Genomic DNA, 17,430 nt, shown 5'->3' with positions numbered 1-17,430 from the left:
GCTGCATTCTATGTGAGCATGACAACCAACAAGCTATCTGTCTGCATGAATGGCCACCGGCAAGCTAGTGGCCAAGAAAAAAGTGGACCATCCTGTTGCTGAATACACTGCCAAACATGACATCCTTCATTTCAATGATTGCTTCACAGCCTGTGCCATATGGATCCTTCCCATCAACACCAGTTTTTCTGAATTGTGCAGTTGGTAACTTTCCCTGCAATACATCCTAAGTTCCTGTAACCCTCCTGGCCGCAACCTTTGTTAGTCACTGATGTCACGCATCCAGCCCTTACTTTGTTCCCATTACAGCACTACACAGCCATCATTCCACCATCATGCTCAGTCCTTTTACTTCTCTCCTTTTCCGCTACTTTGCCCCCCCTCCCTGCCCACCCCACTTCTCCCCTGCCTCCATCTAACCTGCAGCACTTCACTGTCTGCCACTCCCACCATACTATCCCTCCCCGTCCCCTCCCCGGCCTCCTTACCCCCACCCAATCACCACTCCCATCATGTACTGGTGCTGCTGCTCTCAGTGTGGTTTCAGTTGCCTGAGACTGCAGTCGTGTATGTGAGTTGCGTTTGTGTGTGTGTGTGTGTGTGTGTGTGTGTGTGTGTGTGTGTCTACGTTTATTGTTGACGAAGGCCTTAATGGCCGAAAGCGACAGTCTAGGCCTGAAGATCAATTTGATCTTTGATCTTGTGTCATTTAGCAGCCAGCTTATCTTGCTCAACACAGATACACATAATGAAAAGAAAGCAGGTTTCTTTTCCTGCTCCTCATCAGTGGTCTTGTTGTGAGTCTTCCTTGAAATCACTTCATTTATCTGATGGGTGCTATAGCCATTGTTCCTGAAGACTTTGCATAGATGGCTCAGCTCATGAGACAGTTTATCAGCATCTGATATCATTCTTGCATGATGCACCAATGTTTGTAAACAGTTCACTTCTATACTAGTGGTGATGGTGAATGGCAAGCACGTACACATTGGTGTGAGTGGATTTTCTACAGACCTTGTGGCCAAGGCATCCATTTCATTTGCGGTGGATGAGAACTTTGAAGAGGTGCAGTGCATAATCTTTTTCTATCTCCTTGGGAAACTATGTTATTGTTACTGCCAACTCGTCAAGTTTCTCATGCCCAAGGGGCCAAATGATGAAAGTGTCATCAACATATCGAAAGAAACAACTATGCATCAATGGCACTGTGTCTAAGGCAATAATATCCTCAAAATTCTCCGTGAAGAAATGTACAATAACTGGAGCTAACAGGCTACCCATTGCTACACCATCGATCTGACCATAATACTGGCCATTGTACAGAAAATAAAAAGATGTAAGAGTGAGCCTAAATAGCTCTTCCACTTCACTTACATAGAAATGGGATACTAGGTCCAAACAGTCTTTGACAGGGGTATTCGTAAACAGTGATAACACATCAAAACTGACCATACTGTCACCCTCACTATGTCAGAGATGGTTAACTTGATTGATAAAATCTTCCAAATTTTTAATATGGTCGTTTACAGCATCCCACATGTATAGCAAGAAGATTGGCCAAGTACTTCACCAGCATGTACGTTGGTAAACCAATATTGGACATGATGAGGCAGAATGGCATCCCATCCTTGTGCATCTTCGATGAAGCACAAGCAGTAGGTGCCTGTGCGAGAAGATTCAAGACCATAGCCCTGGTCATGTTGGATGCTGGTAACTTTGCTTTTGTGAGAATATGGCTCGTTTCAATCTGTATTTCATCCCCTGTTTCATATTACCGGGGCTGAGAGCAATGGTCTACAAGCACCATGCAGTGATGAAAGCATTGTGGTCCTTCCTGCTGACAAGGGGAATGCAGCTGTAACTATGGTATACACGGACTGTGGTAAGATGATCTGAATGCTACCAGATGAAGGTACTTATTGGAAAATCCCACATGACCCAGCATCAGGAATAATGAGAAAGACATCTGAACTTTTCAAGTGCACTTCAGTGGAAGACACTGTGATCAAGAATCACGGGCACCTAGACTATCTGATGCTTATGCTCTACCGAAGATCCACAATGATGGGATGCGATTCCACCTTACCATATCCACCACTGGTTTACCAACACCCAAGCTGGCAAAGTACTTGACCAATCCGCTCACTCCACATATAGGACACTGCAGTCATCATATCAAAAGTTCAGCAGATTTTATCAACCAAATTAACCACCTTTGACTTAGTGATGGTGGCATTATGGCCAGTTTTGATGTAATGGCGCTATTTACAAATGTGCCTGTCAAAGATTGTTTGGACATAGTACCCCAGTTCTTTGTAAGTGAAGTCACCAAGCCATTTAGGCACACTCTTACATCTTCTTATTTTTTGCACATTTACCAGCATTATGATCATACTGATGGCATTGCAGTGGGTAGCTCATTAGCTCTACATGTTGCAAACCATTTCATGCAGAATTTTGTGGATATTGCCTTAAGCATGGCGCCATTAATGCCGAGTTGTTTCTTTTGATATGTTGACAACACATCCGTCATTTGACCCCACTAACGTGAGAAACTTGACGAGTTACTGAAACACCTCAATCGCCTTAACAGTATCATACAGTTTGCCATTGAGGTGAAAAAAAAAGACAATGCATTGCCTTCCTCGATGTTCTGATCCACTGCAAACAAAACTAATGCCTTGGCCACAGTGTCTGTAGAAAACACACCCCCACCAATATGTACTTGCACGCCATCAGCCTCATCATGTGGCACAGAAGCGCATTGTTTTACAAACATTGGCGCATCATGCGAGAATGATATCAGATGCTGATAACCCATCCCATGAGCTGAGCCACCTATGCCAGGATTTCAGGAAGAACGGTTATAACATCCACCAAATAAATGAAGTGATTTCAAGCAAGACCACTGATGAGGAGCAGAATAGGAATCTGCTTTTTTGGCATTCTGTGGCTCCATCTCAGGCAGGATAAACTGGCTGCTGAAATGATGGAAGATCGAATTGATCTTCAGTCCTCTGAAAAATATCCTTCAATTACTGAGACTGGTTAAGATGCAGTAGATCTCAGAACACATGCGGTTTACAAGATAACTTGCAAGTGTTGCCAGTCTTATGTCAGACGAACAGTATGCACTATGGAACAATGCAGGAAGGAGCACGAGAATTTTTATCACCTATGCTCCCCAGAGAAATCTGCTATAGCTGAGAGTGTTTTAGAATGGACACTAGATAAAATTTGACAAAACATCCATCATGGGTCACACAAATGGCTTCTGGGATTCTGTAATTAAAAAATCCATTGAAATAAAAATTACCAGCAGCATTGTAAATAGAGACGGTGGCCTGCAGCTCAGCACGGCATGGAACCCAGCCATTACATGGTTGAAGCAAGCACATCAAATGCCTTATGCCCATATGTGGCTTGTCACAGGTGCCAGTGGCATCATAACCAGCAGCTAATGTATATAAATGGTGTACTAGCAGCCCACTGGAAGTCACACCATTTGACAGTGGCCAAGGAGTGCTTGGTCGAAAGCTCATGGAATTGTAATTAGTTGACATATTTGGAAATCCGATTACTTTTTATTCAGTATTCCTGCCATGAGACTCTACAGGCATTGGTTTGCTGCAGAATTCTTGAACGATTCTGAGTTGGGAAATTATAAACTTCCTTGAAGCAAAAAAGTTCCATTCCACAAGTCAGCATAGATTTAGAAAGCAGTGCTTGTGTGAAACTCAGCTTGCCCCTTTCTCATATGATATCCTGTGACCATGGATGAATGACAACAGGCAGATCCCATATTCATAGATTTCCAGAAAGCATGTGACGTGGTGCCCTGCTGTAGACTGTTAATGAAGGTACGAACAGATGTAGTAGGTTCCCAGATAAGTGAGTGACTCCAAGACTCCTTACATGATAGAGTACAGTACATTCTCCTTGATGATGAGTGTTCATTGGTGACAAGAGTATTGCCAAGACTGCCCCAAGGAAATGTGATAGGATCTGATGGATAGGGTGAACAGCAACCTATGACTGTTTGATGATGCAGTAGTGTACAGAAAGGGGTTGTAATTGAGTGACTGTTGGAGGAGACAAGATGACAGGCAGAATTTCTAGTTGGTTTGATGAATGGCAGTTTGCTGTAAATGTAGAAACATAAATTAATGCAGATGGATAGAAAAAACAATCCCCTAAAGTTTGAATCCAGCATTGGTAGTGTGCTGCTTGGCATAGTCACTTCAATTAAATTTCTAGGCATAATGTTGCAAACTAATATGAAATTAAATGAGCATGTAAGGGTGGTACTAGGGAAGGTGAATGGCTTACTTCAGTTTATTAGGAGAATTTTTGAGTATAGCTCCTTTATGAAGGAGACCATGTATAGAACACCCTAGTGCCACCCATTCTTGAGTACTACTCATGTGCTTGGGATCTCCACAAGGTCAGATTAAAGGATGACATCAAAGCAGTTCAGAGGTGAGCTGCTAGATTTGTTATTGGTAGAAGTGATGAAAATGCAAGTATTACAGACATGTTTCGTGAACTGAAATGTGAATCTGTGGAGGAGATATGTTGTTATTTTCACAAATCACTACTGAGAAAATTTAGGGAACTAGAATGAGAAGCTAACTGCAGAACGATTCTACTGTCATCAGCATACATTTCTCATGATGACGATGATGGTGATGATGTTAAGATAAGAGATATTAGGGCTTTTATGGAGGCATGTAGATGGTCATTTTTCCCTCTCTCTATTTTACAAATGGTACAGGAATGGGATGTAGATGTAAAGCAAAACTTAAAATCCATAAAATAATGCCCCAAAAGGAAAATATTCTTTATTTTCAGGAAGGCTCAATAACTTAATGATTGTTTGTTAACTAATGAATTCCTCTTGCTAATTCTACAGAGCAGCAAACCTTAAGTCTTTTTTGTTTACAATTATAACAATCTCTAATATGTACAATAAGAAAATATTTGCTCTTTTCAAAAGTGAAATGTACAAATACAATATTGTAATTGCTATATATTGGTTCAAGAATCATGAAAGAAGGTTGTATACATGGAAGAACCCTGGAGATACTAAAAGGTTTCAGATAGATTATATAATAGTAAGACAGAGATTTAGGAACCAGATTTTAAATTGTAAGACATTTCCAGGGGCAGATGTGGAATCTGACCACAATCTATTGGTTATGAGGTGTAGATTAAAACTGAAGAAACTACAAAAAAAGTGGGAATTTAAGGAGATGGGACGTGGATAAACTGAAAGAACCAGAGGTTGTACAGAGTTTCAGGGAGAGCATAAGGGAACGATTGACAGGAATGGGGGAAAGAAATACAGTAGAAGAAGAATGTGGGTAGCTTTGAGGAATGAAATAGTGAAGGCAGCAGAGGATCAAGTAGCTAAAAAGACGAGGGCTAGTAGAAATCCTTGGGTAACAGAAGAGATACTGAATTTAATTGATGAAAGGAGAAAATACAAAAATGCAGTAAGTGAAGCAGGCAAAAAGGAATACAAATGTCTCAAAAATGAGATCGACAGGAAGTGCAAAATGGCTAAGCAGGGGTGGTTAGAGGACAAATGTAAGGATGTAGAGGCTTATCTCATGAGGGGTAAGATAGATACTGCCTACAGGAAAATTAAAGAGACCTTTGGAGAAAAGAGAATCATTTGCATTAATATCAAGAGCTCAGATGGAAACCCAGTTGTAAGCAAAGAAGGGAAAGCAGAAAGGTGGAAGGAGTATATAGAGGGTCTATATAAGGGCAATGTTCTTGAGGACAATATTATGGAAATGGAAGAGGAGGTAGATGAAGATGAAATGGGAGATATGATACTGCATGAAGAATTTGACAGAGCACTAAAAGACCTAAGCCAAAACAAGGTCCCGGGAGTAGACAACATTCCATTAGAACTACTGACAGCCTTGGGAGAGCCAGTCCTGACAAAACTCTACCATCTGCTGAGCAAGATGTATGAGACAGGCGAAATTCCCTCAGACTTCAAGAAGAATATAATAATTCCAATCCCAAAGAAAGCAGGTGTTGACAGATGTGAAAATTACCGAACTATCAGTTTAATAAATCACAGCTGCAAAATACTAACGCGAATTCTTTACAGACGAATGGAAAAACTGGTAGAATCCAACCTCGGGGAAGATCAGTTTAGATTCTGTAGAAATGTGGGAACACGTGAGGCAATACTGACCCCACGACTTATCTTAGAAGATAGATTAAGGAAAGGCCAACCTACGTTTCTAGCATTTGTAGACTTAGAGAAAGCTTTTGACAATGTTGACTGGAATACTCTCTTTCAAATTCTGAAGATGGCAGGCGTAAAATACAGGGAGTGAAAGGCTATTCACAATTTGTACAGAAAGCAGATGGCAGTTATAAGAGTCGAGGGACATAAAAGGGAAGCAGTGATTGGGAAGGGAGTGAGACAGGGTTGTAGCCTCTCCCTAATGCTATTCAATCTGTATATTGAGCAAGCAGTAAAGGAAACAAACGAAAAGTTCGGATTAGGTATTAAAATCCATGGAGAAGAAATAAAAACTTTGAGGTTCGCCAATGACATTGTAATTCCGTCAGAGACAGCAAAGGACTTGGAAGAGCAGTTGAACGGAATGGACAGTGTCTTGAAAGGAGGGTATAAGATGAACATCAACAAAAGCAAAACGAGGATAATGGAATGTAGTCGAATTAAGTCGGGTGATGCTGAGGGAATTAGATTAGGAAATGAGACGCTTAAAGTGGTAAATGAGTTTTGCTATTTGGGGAGCAAAATAACTGATGATGGTCGAAGTAGAGAGGATATAAAATGTAGACTGGCAGTGGCAAGGAAAGTGTTTCTGAAGAAGAGGGATTTGTTAACATCGAGTATTGATTTAAGTGTCAGGAAGTCGTTTCTGAAAGTATTTGTATGGAGTGTAGCCATGTATGGAAGTGAAACATGGACGATAAATAGTTTAGACAAGAAGAGAATAGAAGCTTTCGAAATGTGGTTCTACAGAAGAATACTAAAGATTAGATGGGTAGATCACATAACTAATGAGGAGGTATTGAATAGAATTGGGGAGAAGAGGAGTTTGTGGCATAACTTGACTAGAAGAAGGGATCGGTTGGTAGGACATGTTCTGAGGCATCAAGGGATCACCAATTTAGTACTGGAGGGCAGCGTGTAGGGTAAAAATCGAAGAGGGAGACCAAGAGATGAATACACTAAGCAGATTCAGAAGGATGTAGGCTGCAGTAGGTACTGGGAGATGAAGAAGCTTGCACAGGATAGATTAGCATGGAGAGCTGCATCAAAGCAGTCTCAGGACTGAAGACCACAACAACAACAATATAACAAAGGCAGCTGTAACCTTGACAATCACTTGTCAATTAACGTCAGCCACTGGATGGCTCAGCAAAGCCAATGACTTTAACATCTGTGAGCTGAACAATATTTCGGCATATATGGGGTGTTCAAAAAGTCTCTCCGCAGTTGTGAGCTGAACAATATTTCGGCATATATGGGGTGTTCAAAAAGTCTCTCCGCAGTCCTGTATGATTGTTAGCCACATGTGTCGTATGATTAGATGAATTGAATTGTGTATTCACCAACAAGGGGCACACTTTCACCATTTAATGTGAAAATTTGTTAGTAAAAATGAATATTCAATAAGTTAATAACTTGTATTTCACTGAGTTTCATTTCGGTATACTCACTTTGGCATACAACACGCTCGGCTAATAATCAAACGGTACTGCAGAGACACTTTTTGAACACCCCGTAGTTTAACCTGTTATTTATTTGTCAATGATCAAGTAGCACTTGCTGAATAAAGACAACCCAAAATGCAACTGCTGTTTCAGACTGCGCAGTTCATCAATGCAATGAAGACACATTATCTTAGAACAGTTATTAAACAAGTCTGGCACTTAACCAGCCTACTGCCACTTCCCTTTTTTGTTGCCAAACTTGGTAGTTGGGCATCTGTCCCACAGCTACTGTTTACATCTCAGATCGGCAGTTCACCTTCCCTGTTCATGTATTCTAACAGGCCCAGAACTCTTTCAAGGATTCTTCAGAAGCTGCTTTTGTAATAACTATCCTGAATTCCACAAAAGTGGAGTGGCTTGATATGCCTTGCAACAGGCGAGTATTCCCAGCATGACTTTACTGGTCTTGCTATAGTTTTAGCGTCCTGTCCACAACATTGCCAGGAGCACCTGCCCTGACACTGCAACTCTCTTACCAACCATCGTACACACACTGTCCATCAGACATCAGAGATGACTCTCTCTCTCTCTCTCTCTCTCTCTCTCTCTCTCTCCCCCCTCTCTTTCCTTCCCTCCCTCCCTCCCTCTCTCCTCCCCCCCTCTCCACGGCCCCCGTCCCTCTCCCTCTCCCTCTCTCTATGTATCTATCTATCTCATACGTACATTTTAGGGCATACATTTGTAAATTTATCTTCAGACTGTAATTTTAATAGATAGAATTCACAGCTAACCACTTGTTTGTATGAAAATTCCTTAAATAAGATCAATGGCCACCATTCCTTTTAGATTTTTATGTCTTTATAAATCCAGCTGTGGCATTATATCTGCTTCTGGTTGTATCTCCAACAACTAGGATAGTGCGAAGTTGTTGTCAGTGACCAAGTCTTGAAGGCTCCTTTAAAAATTTCATTCTCCCCTTCTCATAGTGTTTGTCCTGAAGTAGTGTGTGATTTACATCATCAGTTGCAATATCATCACATTGATAGATTCTATGTAGGTGGACAGGAAAAGCTCCCTTATTGAGAAGCATTGTCCTTGAGTGTTTGGACTTTACAAACCATAGCTGTCTTGGTATGAATGGGTGTATACTTGCATAGCTTGTACCCTTTGTTGGTTTTTTTCCCCTGACATGAGAGAATTGCTCATTGTTTTATTTTCAGGAACAGTGAGTGTTTCAGATACGGATATGGAAGCACTGCCTGTGCTTGAAACTTCCTTTCTTCTGCCATTTGTAGACTGAAGAAACTGCATCCCAATGAGTATACATGTCCATTTTTGAGCCATCTGTGTGTATATTTGAGTATACTCTGCCTATTTCTATGCTAGTGAATATACTAGAGGGAAACATTCCACGTGGGAAAAATATATCTAAAAACAAAGATGATGTGACTTACCAAACGAAAGCACTGGCAGGTCGATAGACACACAAACAAACACAAACATACACACAAAATTCTAGCTTTCGCAACCAACGGTTTCTTCGTCAGGAAAGAGGGAAGGAGAGGGAAAGACAAAAGGATGTGGGTTTTAAGGGAGAGGGTAAGGAGTCATTCCAATCCTGAGAGCGGAAAGACTTACCTTAGGGGGAAAAAAGGACGGGTATACACTCGCACACACACACATATCCATCCACACATATACAGACACAAGCAGACATATTCAAAGACAAAGAGTTTGGGCAGAGATGTCCATGGTTGGTTGCTAAAGTAACTATAATGATTATCTTCACAATTGCTATCTTCAGTCCTAAGATGTGTGAAACAGGAGCTCCCTCCCCCTCCCACTTCCCCTCCCCTACTTCCACCCCTGCCCCCGCCCCCACCTCAACCCCAACCCCAACACCAACCTCTCTTCTCGACACAATGTTGTTCATGGTATAAAAACTTGAAATCATGTCTTGTTATGTATATTATACTTTCAATTAATAGTATAGAAATTTGTAATTGTTTTCCTTGTAGATCTTCTATTTTATACTTTTGTAGGGCTCCATTTGAAAGCTACATCACTGCATCCTGTCATCAATCATTGGTAGTAATTACACTCATGTTGCAGTGGATTTGATTGTGTATGCTTTGTATTTAATAATTATTTAGTTTAAGCTCTATCTGTTTATCCAATTTTTCAGTGGTTGATAGGGGGAGAGTTTTGTTTCAACATCACTTGCGAGTCCCAGACATACATTTCAGAGATTACTCTATCAACTCTAAGCTAATGGTTGTCATCAAATTATTTATTTTTGTCTTTATAATGTACCATCATACCTACTGATAAACACACAAACCTTGAAATATTTCGTTTATTGTATGGAATCAGTAAGACTGCACAACACAGTTATATGGAATGGATATCAGTTATGGAGTACACAGTTCATAAACTGTGAGTCCAGATCTCAACGTATTCATTTTACAATGCTAGTGTGACATATTTTGGCCTTCCAATATATATAAGTGATAATGGCACCTGTCCATAAATATTGTATGTCTAAAATCAGAAAATTTGATGTATACTTGAAAAGATACTTTGGATATTTCAGCAGGTATACCGGGTGATCAAAAAGTCAGTATAAATTTGAAAACTGAATAACTCATGGAATAATGTAGATAGAGAGGTACAAATTGACACACATGCTTGGAATGACATGGGGTTTTATTAGAACCAAAAAAATGCAAACGTTCAAAAAATGTCAGACAGATGGCAGTTCATCTGATCAGAATAGCAATAATTAGCATAACAAAGTAAGACAAAGCAAAGGTGATGTTCTTTACAGGAAATGCTCAATATGTCCACTATCATTCCTCAACAATAGCTGTAATCAAGGAATAATGTTGTGAACAGCACTGTAAAGCATGTACGGAGTTATGGTGAGGCATTGGCGTCGGATGTTGTCTTTCAGCATCCCTAGAGATGTCGGTCGATCATGATACACTTGCGACTTCAGGTAACCTGAAAGCCAATAATCGCACGGACTGAGGTCTGGGGACCTGGGAGGCCAAGCATGACGAAAGTGGCGGCTGAGCACACGATCATCACCAAACGACATGCGCAAGAGATCTTTCACACGTCTAGCAATGTGGGGTGGAGAACCATCCTGCGTTCGAGCAGGTGTTTATCAGCCAGGCTGGGGATGATGCGTTTCTGTAACATATCGGCGTACCTCTCACCCGTCACGGTAGCAGTTTTGCCGTCCAGCACCATCTGTCGGACATTTTGTGAACTTTATCTATTTATTTTTTGTTCTAATAAAACCTCATGTCATTCCAAGCATGTGTGTCAATTTGTACCTCTCTGTCTACATTATTCCGTGGTTTATTAAGTTTTCAAATTTATACTGACTTTTTGATGACCTGGTAAATGCAAGTGTATTCGCTTGACTATACTTAACTGTTTAATTACAAGCTTAATGTCCTCATTGGCCCAAAAGTGCTAATAATAGACAAAAAATCAATCTTAAGTTGCAAAAAATAAATTGTAAATGTATAGAACACAAATTTCATGCAAGAAACTGATTACAGCTCCCAAGGATGACTGCATACATCCGTTTCTGTAGCTGCCAGCTCAGTGCAGCTACATTTCTGCAGAAGATTACAGAAGAATCAGTGGAATTTCGTGAACTTGTTCGCCAGTGCCAGGCTGACCCTCGCACAAAAGGAATGCCACTTAGCAGCTTTCTTATTAAACCAATGCAAAGGATAACAAAATACCCTCTTCTCATAAAGAAGGTATACTTCACAATTTAACCCATTCATTAGAAAAAATAGCAATCATTTTTAAACACTAATGGCTGGAATGTATTTTTGTACTAAAAATATGTTGTTCTCATTTATTTTCATTCTGCAACTTTTTCTTGTGATTGTGAGCTGATAATTTGCCCATTCAGTAACTGTGAACATCCTAATTTTGTAGACAAACAATCCCAACAATTTCTTGAGTTCTGGAATTGCAAGAGTCTTTGAGTGGGATTGGAATTTGTCCTATTGCATCGTTACACTTACTCATCAACTGCACTGCCAGAAAAAAAAAGTACATCCTTTTAGAGGTTTCCAATTCACTCAAAATTTATTGTTGCAACACAGTACATATGGAGTACATGAAATGGTTACATTTAAAGATCAATAGCACAGGCAGTACCAGATATCGACCCATACTGAAACACCCATATCAGAATGTAGTGTAGCCTCCATAGGCGACAATGCAGGCACTGACTCTGGCATACAGCCAATCATACAGGTGGCAAATAATGTCCTGGGATTCATTATACCATGCCTGCTCAACCTCTTCACGTAGTTCTGTAAGACTTGTCAGTTGACGAGTCATGCAAATCTCTTCTTGTCTCATGCTCAATTGGAGACAATTCCAGAGATCATGGTGGCCAGGGAAGTTACTGCACATCTTGCAGAGCTTGTTGAATTTCACAGACAATGTGTGAGCAAGCATTATCCTCTTGGAACAACACCAACTTCCTGTTGCAAGAACAGCAAAATGACAGGGGTAACAACATTCTGCACATACCGAACACTAGTTTGTGTCCCCACCAGAATTACTGACAGTAAATGGAGCTTAATGTGCCCCAGACCATAAGCCCTGGGATGGGGCCACTGTGTCTTGGATGAATGAATTCTATGAAACAGTACTCACCAGGTCCACTTTGTATGCACAAACAACCAACACTTGCATGCAGGCAGAGTCTGCTTTCATTGCTGAAGACCATGGCACACCATACCATCTTCCAGATTATCCTCTGACTGCACCAGTCAAGCCACACACGTTGATGCTGTGGTGTGAGTGGAAGGCAAGCTAGAGGTGTGCGTGCCCATACTCCCACTACTAATAACTGGTTCTCAATGGTTTTTGTTGACACATCTGGGCTCTCAAGCCCTCTCTGTGCTGTGGTAGCTGTATGACCTGCCACTGCTGCCCTTACTATACGATAATCCTTGTGGGCATCTGTGCTGCGTGAGTGGCTCCAAACCTTGTCTAAGAGTATGAGGATGTTCACATGAGCACTGATACCTGCATCATCACACAACTGACACAGCATTTTCAACTTGTGTGGCAGTTCACTGAAAGGACCATCTCACTCCTTTGCAATCCATTGGCTGTAGGACACACAAATGTGAACCCGTTACATGGCTGCTGCTTGCTTCATATGTCTGCACAACACTGAGCCTTCTAACTATGAGCATTCCTTATTAAATGGCGGATACAGATGGTGCTCTGGTAGCTGTACCACTGCACTGTCTGTTGGCAGACAGCATTCAAACCATTATCTGTACAGCTACTATTCCCCCGGTGGCATATGCCATCATCACATCAAAATTGACATCACCTTTCCAGGTGTACTAATTTTTTTTCTAGCAGTGTATATAGTGTTCTGCATTGCTCGCTGATTCAAACTGTCTAACTTGCGGCTGACAGTGTTACTGTAACTTGGTCACACTGACCACATCAAACTGAAGATTTCAAATTAGGTTTAAAAATAGTAAAAGTCTTCTTATGTGTATGAAGTAAGTGCCCGAGGATATATATATTCTATAGCAGAGTTGAGTCTCAAATAATATAAATTCTGTAACGGGCAATCTTTGGAATTTAAATTACATAAAGACCTCATTGATGTCCTGAGTGTGTCATTCAGTTTTGCTGGTTTCTTGAACTTAAATAATTTCAATGAAGTTTTCTTTTTTCTATGTTCTTTTGTATTCATCTTTCTTCTTAGTTTCATTAATAATTGTCACATAAATTACTTAATGTATAAATGTTCTGAACTATTATTGAATGTTCCTCTTGCAGTTTAAGGAAAGAGAGAAATTTGGTGAATTTGGTTTTCATATGAATATTCCTGCAAGTTTCCTTATTGATTTGTTTTCAAGGCCTATTTGTAATTTATTCACTCCTGATATTAGTTTTTAGTTCCTGTCATTTTGTGTTAAACTAATATCAAGAATCTGCTGTATCAATCTACAAGACTTCCACAATGTTATCACATTTATTGAACAAAGCAGTGCCTTTGTCGAGACTATGGATTTGTTTTCAGGAGAGAGAATTTTGAATCCTATCTGCTGATGGTCATTCTGCTTTAAGTTTTCCATGGTTTCCTTAAATTACTTCAGACATCTAGAGGCACAGTGCTTCAACAAGGTTTGCCTCATTCCTCTCCTCTTACTTTGCAAAATGGAATAGGAGGGGGTAATGTCCACTGCGTCCGTGGCATTTTTTGGTAAAGCTACATGTGCACCCCTTCTCGTTCTAACTGGCAAGCACCTCATGGAGCTCAGTATTCATTTGCTGGGTATGGGCTTAGCAAACCCAGGTTACTTGAGCAGGTGACTGGTGGTGAAATGTTGTGTGTCACAGGGAATGGAGATCTTGGCTCAACCACCCAGACTGCAAGGTTGGTAAAATGTGTATAAAAAACCTCTCTCAAGGTGAGCTGCACTTCAGAGAGATACGTGGCTTTAGGTGGAACAGTCACTGTTTGGCAACCTCTGGGGAACCAGCCACACCACAGTTACTCAGTGATGTGGTGCTATGTCTGGGTGGATCCTCATTTGCCTAGCTGCTCATGGAACCAGTATGGAACCCTCAAACTCATTACTTGTGGCTCCCAGTCGAATCCACCTAATTTAACAAGGGAGCTTGTGTAGCCAGTCCTCCTGACACAGGCATTATTCCAAGTTGTTTTGTTTGTTGCAACAGAACACATGCTACCGAACAGAATGCAGTTTTAGCAGTTAAAAGGAAAGAGGGTAGCTTTGAAAGTGTTTCACCTTTTTCCATTCAAAATGGTCAATAGGGCATTGCTGGCATTTTGAAATCTGTGAATCGATTGAGAAATGTGGCACTGTTGAGCAAATTTCTAGTTCCCAACAAGCATCAAACCTCCAGAATGCTAAATGCCTAAGGGAATATGCATTCAAACTGAACCTACATAACACCTTGAAGTACAGCAAAGGTGTTGTGTCATGCAGATATATTGTTGATATTCCCAAAGAGGAACTGAAAGATGAGTGGGCTCAAGAAGATGTCAGTGATATATATAATGGAACTGGTAGATGGTGAACTGATTAAATTAGATTCATTTGTTCTTACCTTCGGTATCACAACACTTCCAGAGCATCCAAGGCAGGTGTGCAGCTTTATGTCCCCAACTCAATGTGCTGTTTTAAATGCCAGTGTTTAGGTACATGGGCACACCACTGTAACATGTAAAGGAGAAGCCACTTGCAGCAAATATGGTAAGGCCACCCACGGAGGCATTGTTTGCTTGTCTCGCTCGAATTGTTCTAATTGCTCTGGGGATCACCCTGTCTGGGGTAGAGATTGCAACACCTACCTTGAGGAAAGGAAGGCACAGAAGCTCAAAACAACAAAGCATATCCTGTATGGTGAGGCCAAAAAGATCTGCATGGCCATACAGCCTCCCATTTTCATTACTTCACTGACTTAAAATGTCTAATCCAAAAGCAGTTGCCCCTACACAATTTGAGATTGCTAGTGTCAGCACTGCTACCTGTGTTTGTCAATGCTGTTGTAAAGATGCTATTGTTTCAGAGTGCATAGCTCCCCCCAGGAGATCATTAAAGGCTACAGCTGCTGCCATTATTGATAATCTGGCACCTCAAAAGGCAGACTCCAATAAATGGGTTAGCACTGTCATTATCAGTGCTGCGGAGGTTCCTAAGAAGCCTCCTCTAGCAAACAAATCAAATTGGAAGTGTCAGCCTCAAAAGAAGACAGTTCGTAAATGGTCAGATTGTGTAGATCTCATCCTCTCTAACAGTTCTAATGGTTTACTTTGGAGACAGAACATGAAGTCTGCCTGAGGCAACCATCTAATCCCCAGACTAAGCCTCAATCCTCCACAGTATCCCCACTCTGGTGGAGGGACAGGATGAAAGTAAACCCTCACCAGTAAATGGCCCCCACAGTACAATGTAATATCAATGGGTTCAAGACACATTTGGAGGAACTTACACTCCTAATGCAGGAATATCCCCTATACTCATGCTTACAAGAACCACATTTTAATCTACTGATGCCCCTATGCTACGGCACTATACCATCCACCGCAAGGATGACACGACTGGGAAATGGGCAATGGGAGGGATAGCTATGTTTGTCAATTACACATACCACTCCTGTGCTGTATCCCTGGTTACTAACCTACAAGCAGTTGCCAGTGAAGTTCACTGTTTGCTCTTTTTGTTTGCCACCACAGGAAGTGATGGATTCTGAGGCTCTCACATATCTTATGGACCAACTCTCGTGACCATTTCTTGTACTGGGAGACTTCAATGCCCTTAATTTATTATGGAGCTCACACTCTACTTTTCCTAGTAGTTGAGTTTTGAGAGCATTAGGATGTCTGAGGAACTGTGCATCCTGTGTCAGTAACTGTGCACATGAACAATCCCCCTCATTTCTCTCTTACTACTGGGTCATCCTCAGCTATACACCTCTTTCTGCACCCCAACCCTTGTAGACTCTGCCCAGTGTGAAGTAACTGATGACCTACATTCCAATGACAATGTCCCACTCTTGATTTACATATTGGATGGAAGCTGCTGAAATGAATGACCAACAGAGTTAACAGGACACTGTTCAGTCAGCTGGCTGTGTTTGAATACCAATGCAGCAGCCAGGAATGGTTGAACCATATCACATGTGGTTCACCATGCCACTAACTTATGCACCCTGAAGTTCTCAGGACATTGGTAGACTGTGCATGCTGCTCAGCTTGTGGGTCAGGCATGTGGCTCTGCATTGGTTTAAGTGATGTCCAACAGTAGAAAACATTACAACCTTTCAAGTAATGAGAGCCAAAACTCAACTCATAATCAAGAAGAGCAAGAAAGTACCATGGCTCACATTTCTGGGCCCTTATCAACTGCTCCCCCCCCCCCCCCCCCCCATGAACCATGGACCTTGCCGTTGGTGGGGAGGCTTGCGTGCCTCAGCGATACAGATAGCCGTACCGTAGGTACAACCACAACGGAGGGGTATCTGTTGAGAGGCCAGACAAACGTGTGGTTCCTGAAGAGGGGCAGCAGCCTTTTCAGTAGTTGCAAAGGCAACAGTCCGGATGATTGACTGATCTGGCCTTGTAACAATAACCGAAACGGCCTTGCTGTGCTGGTACTGCGAACGGCCGAAAGCAAGGGGAAACTACGGCCGTTATTTTTCCCGAGGGCATGCAGCTTTACTGTATGTAGCATGGAGAGCTGCATCAAACCAGTCTCAGGACTGAAAACCACAACAACAACATCAACTGCTCCAGATATTATACAAAAATATGGAAGCCATCAGCAGGATTCATGGTAAATTCAGTTGTTTGCCAATAGCAGTGGTGCAGAAGCAGAGGTGTCTACAAACAATGCCCAGAAACTTCACCAAGACAGTGGTAGAGCATTTTGCAATGACTGCTGCCACTGCCAGCCAGTATCCAGCGTTCTGCTGCTACCACGTGACCATGGAGAGGGGCGAGTTGGACTTCAGCTCCAACTGTTCTGAGTCTTACAACTGCCCTTTCTCAACTGCCATTCCTCCATGTGGGAGTTGGTTTTGGCACTGAGGCTCACAGTACTGCACCAAATCATAACCAAATACAGTACATCAAGATGCAATACTTGCAAGCAGCATGAAAGGAAATCCTTCTCAAAT

At 41.5% G+C, this 17,430-nt stretch overlaps 1 protein-coding gene across 1 annotated transcript in view; it reads left to right on the top strand.

Annotated features, from left to right (window-relative positions):
* The window catches only part of LOC126199401 (intersectin-1-like), a 305,182-nt gene that overhangs the window by 232,125 nt on the left and 55,627 nt on the right, over nucleotides 1–17,430 (top strand). Inside the window, 1 exon segment of the mRNA XM_049936323.1 lies at nucleotides 11,286–11,492. Coding sequence (XP_049792280.1) covers nucleotides 11,286–11,492 — 207 coding nt within the window.

This window comes from Schistocerca nitens, chromosome 1, assembly GCF_023898315.1.
Source record: "Schistocerca nitens isolate TAMUIC-IGC-003100 chromosome 1, iqSchNite1.1, whole genome shotgun sequence".
NCBI classification, from domain to species: Eukaryota; Metazoa; Arthropoda; class Insecta; order Orthoptera; family Acrididae; genus Schistocerca; species Schistocerca nitens.
The sequence above is the reverse complement of the archived record's forward strand: the minus strand, read 5'-3'. Positions and strand labels throughout refer to the sequence as shown.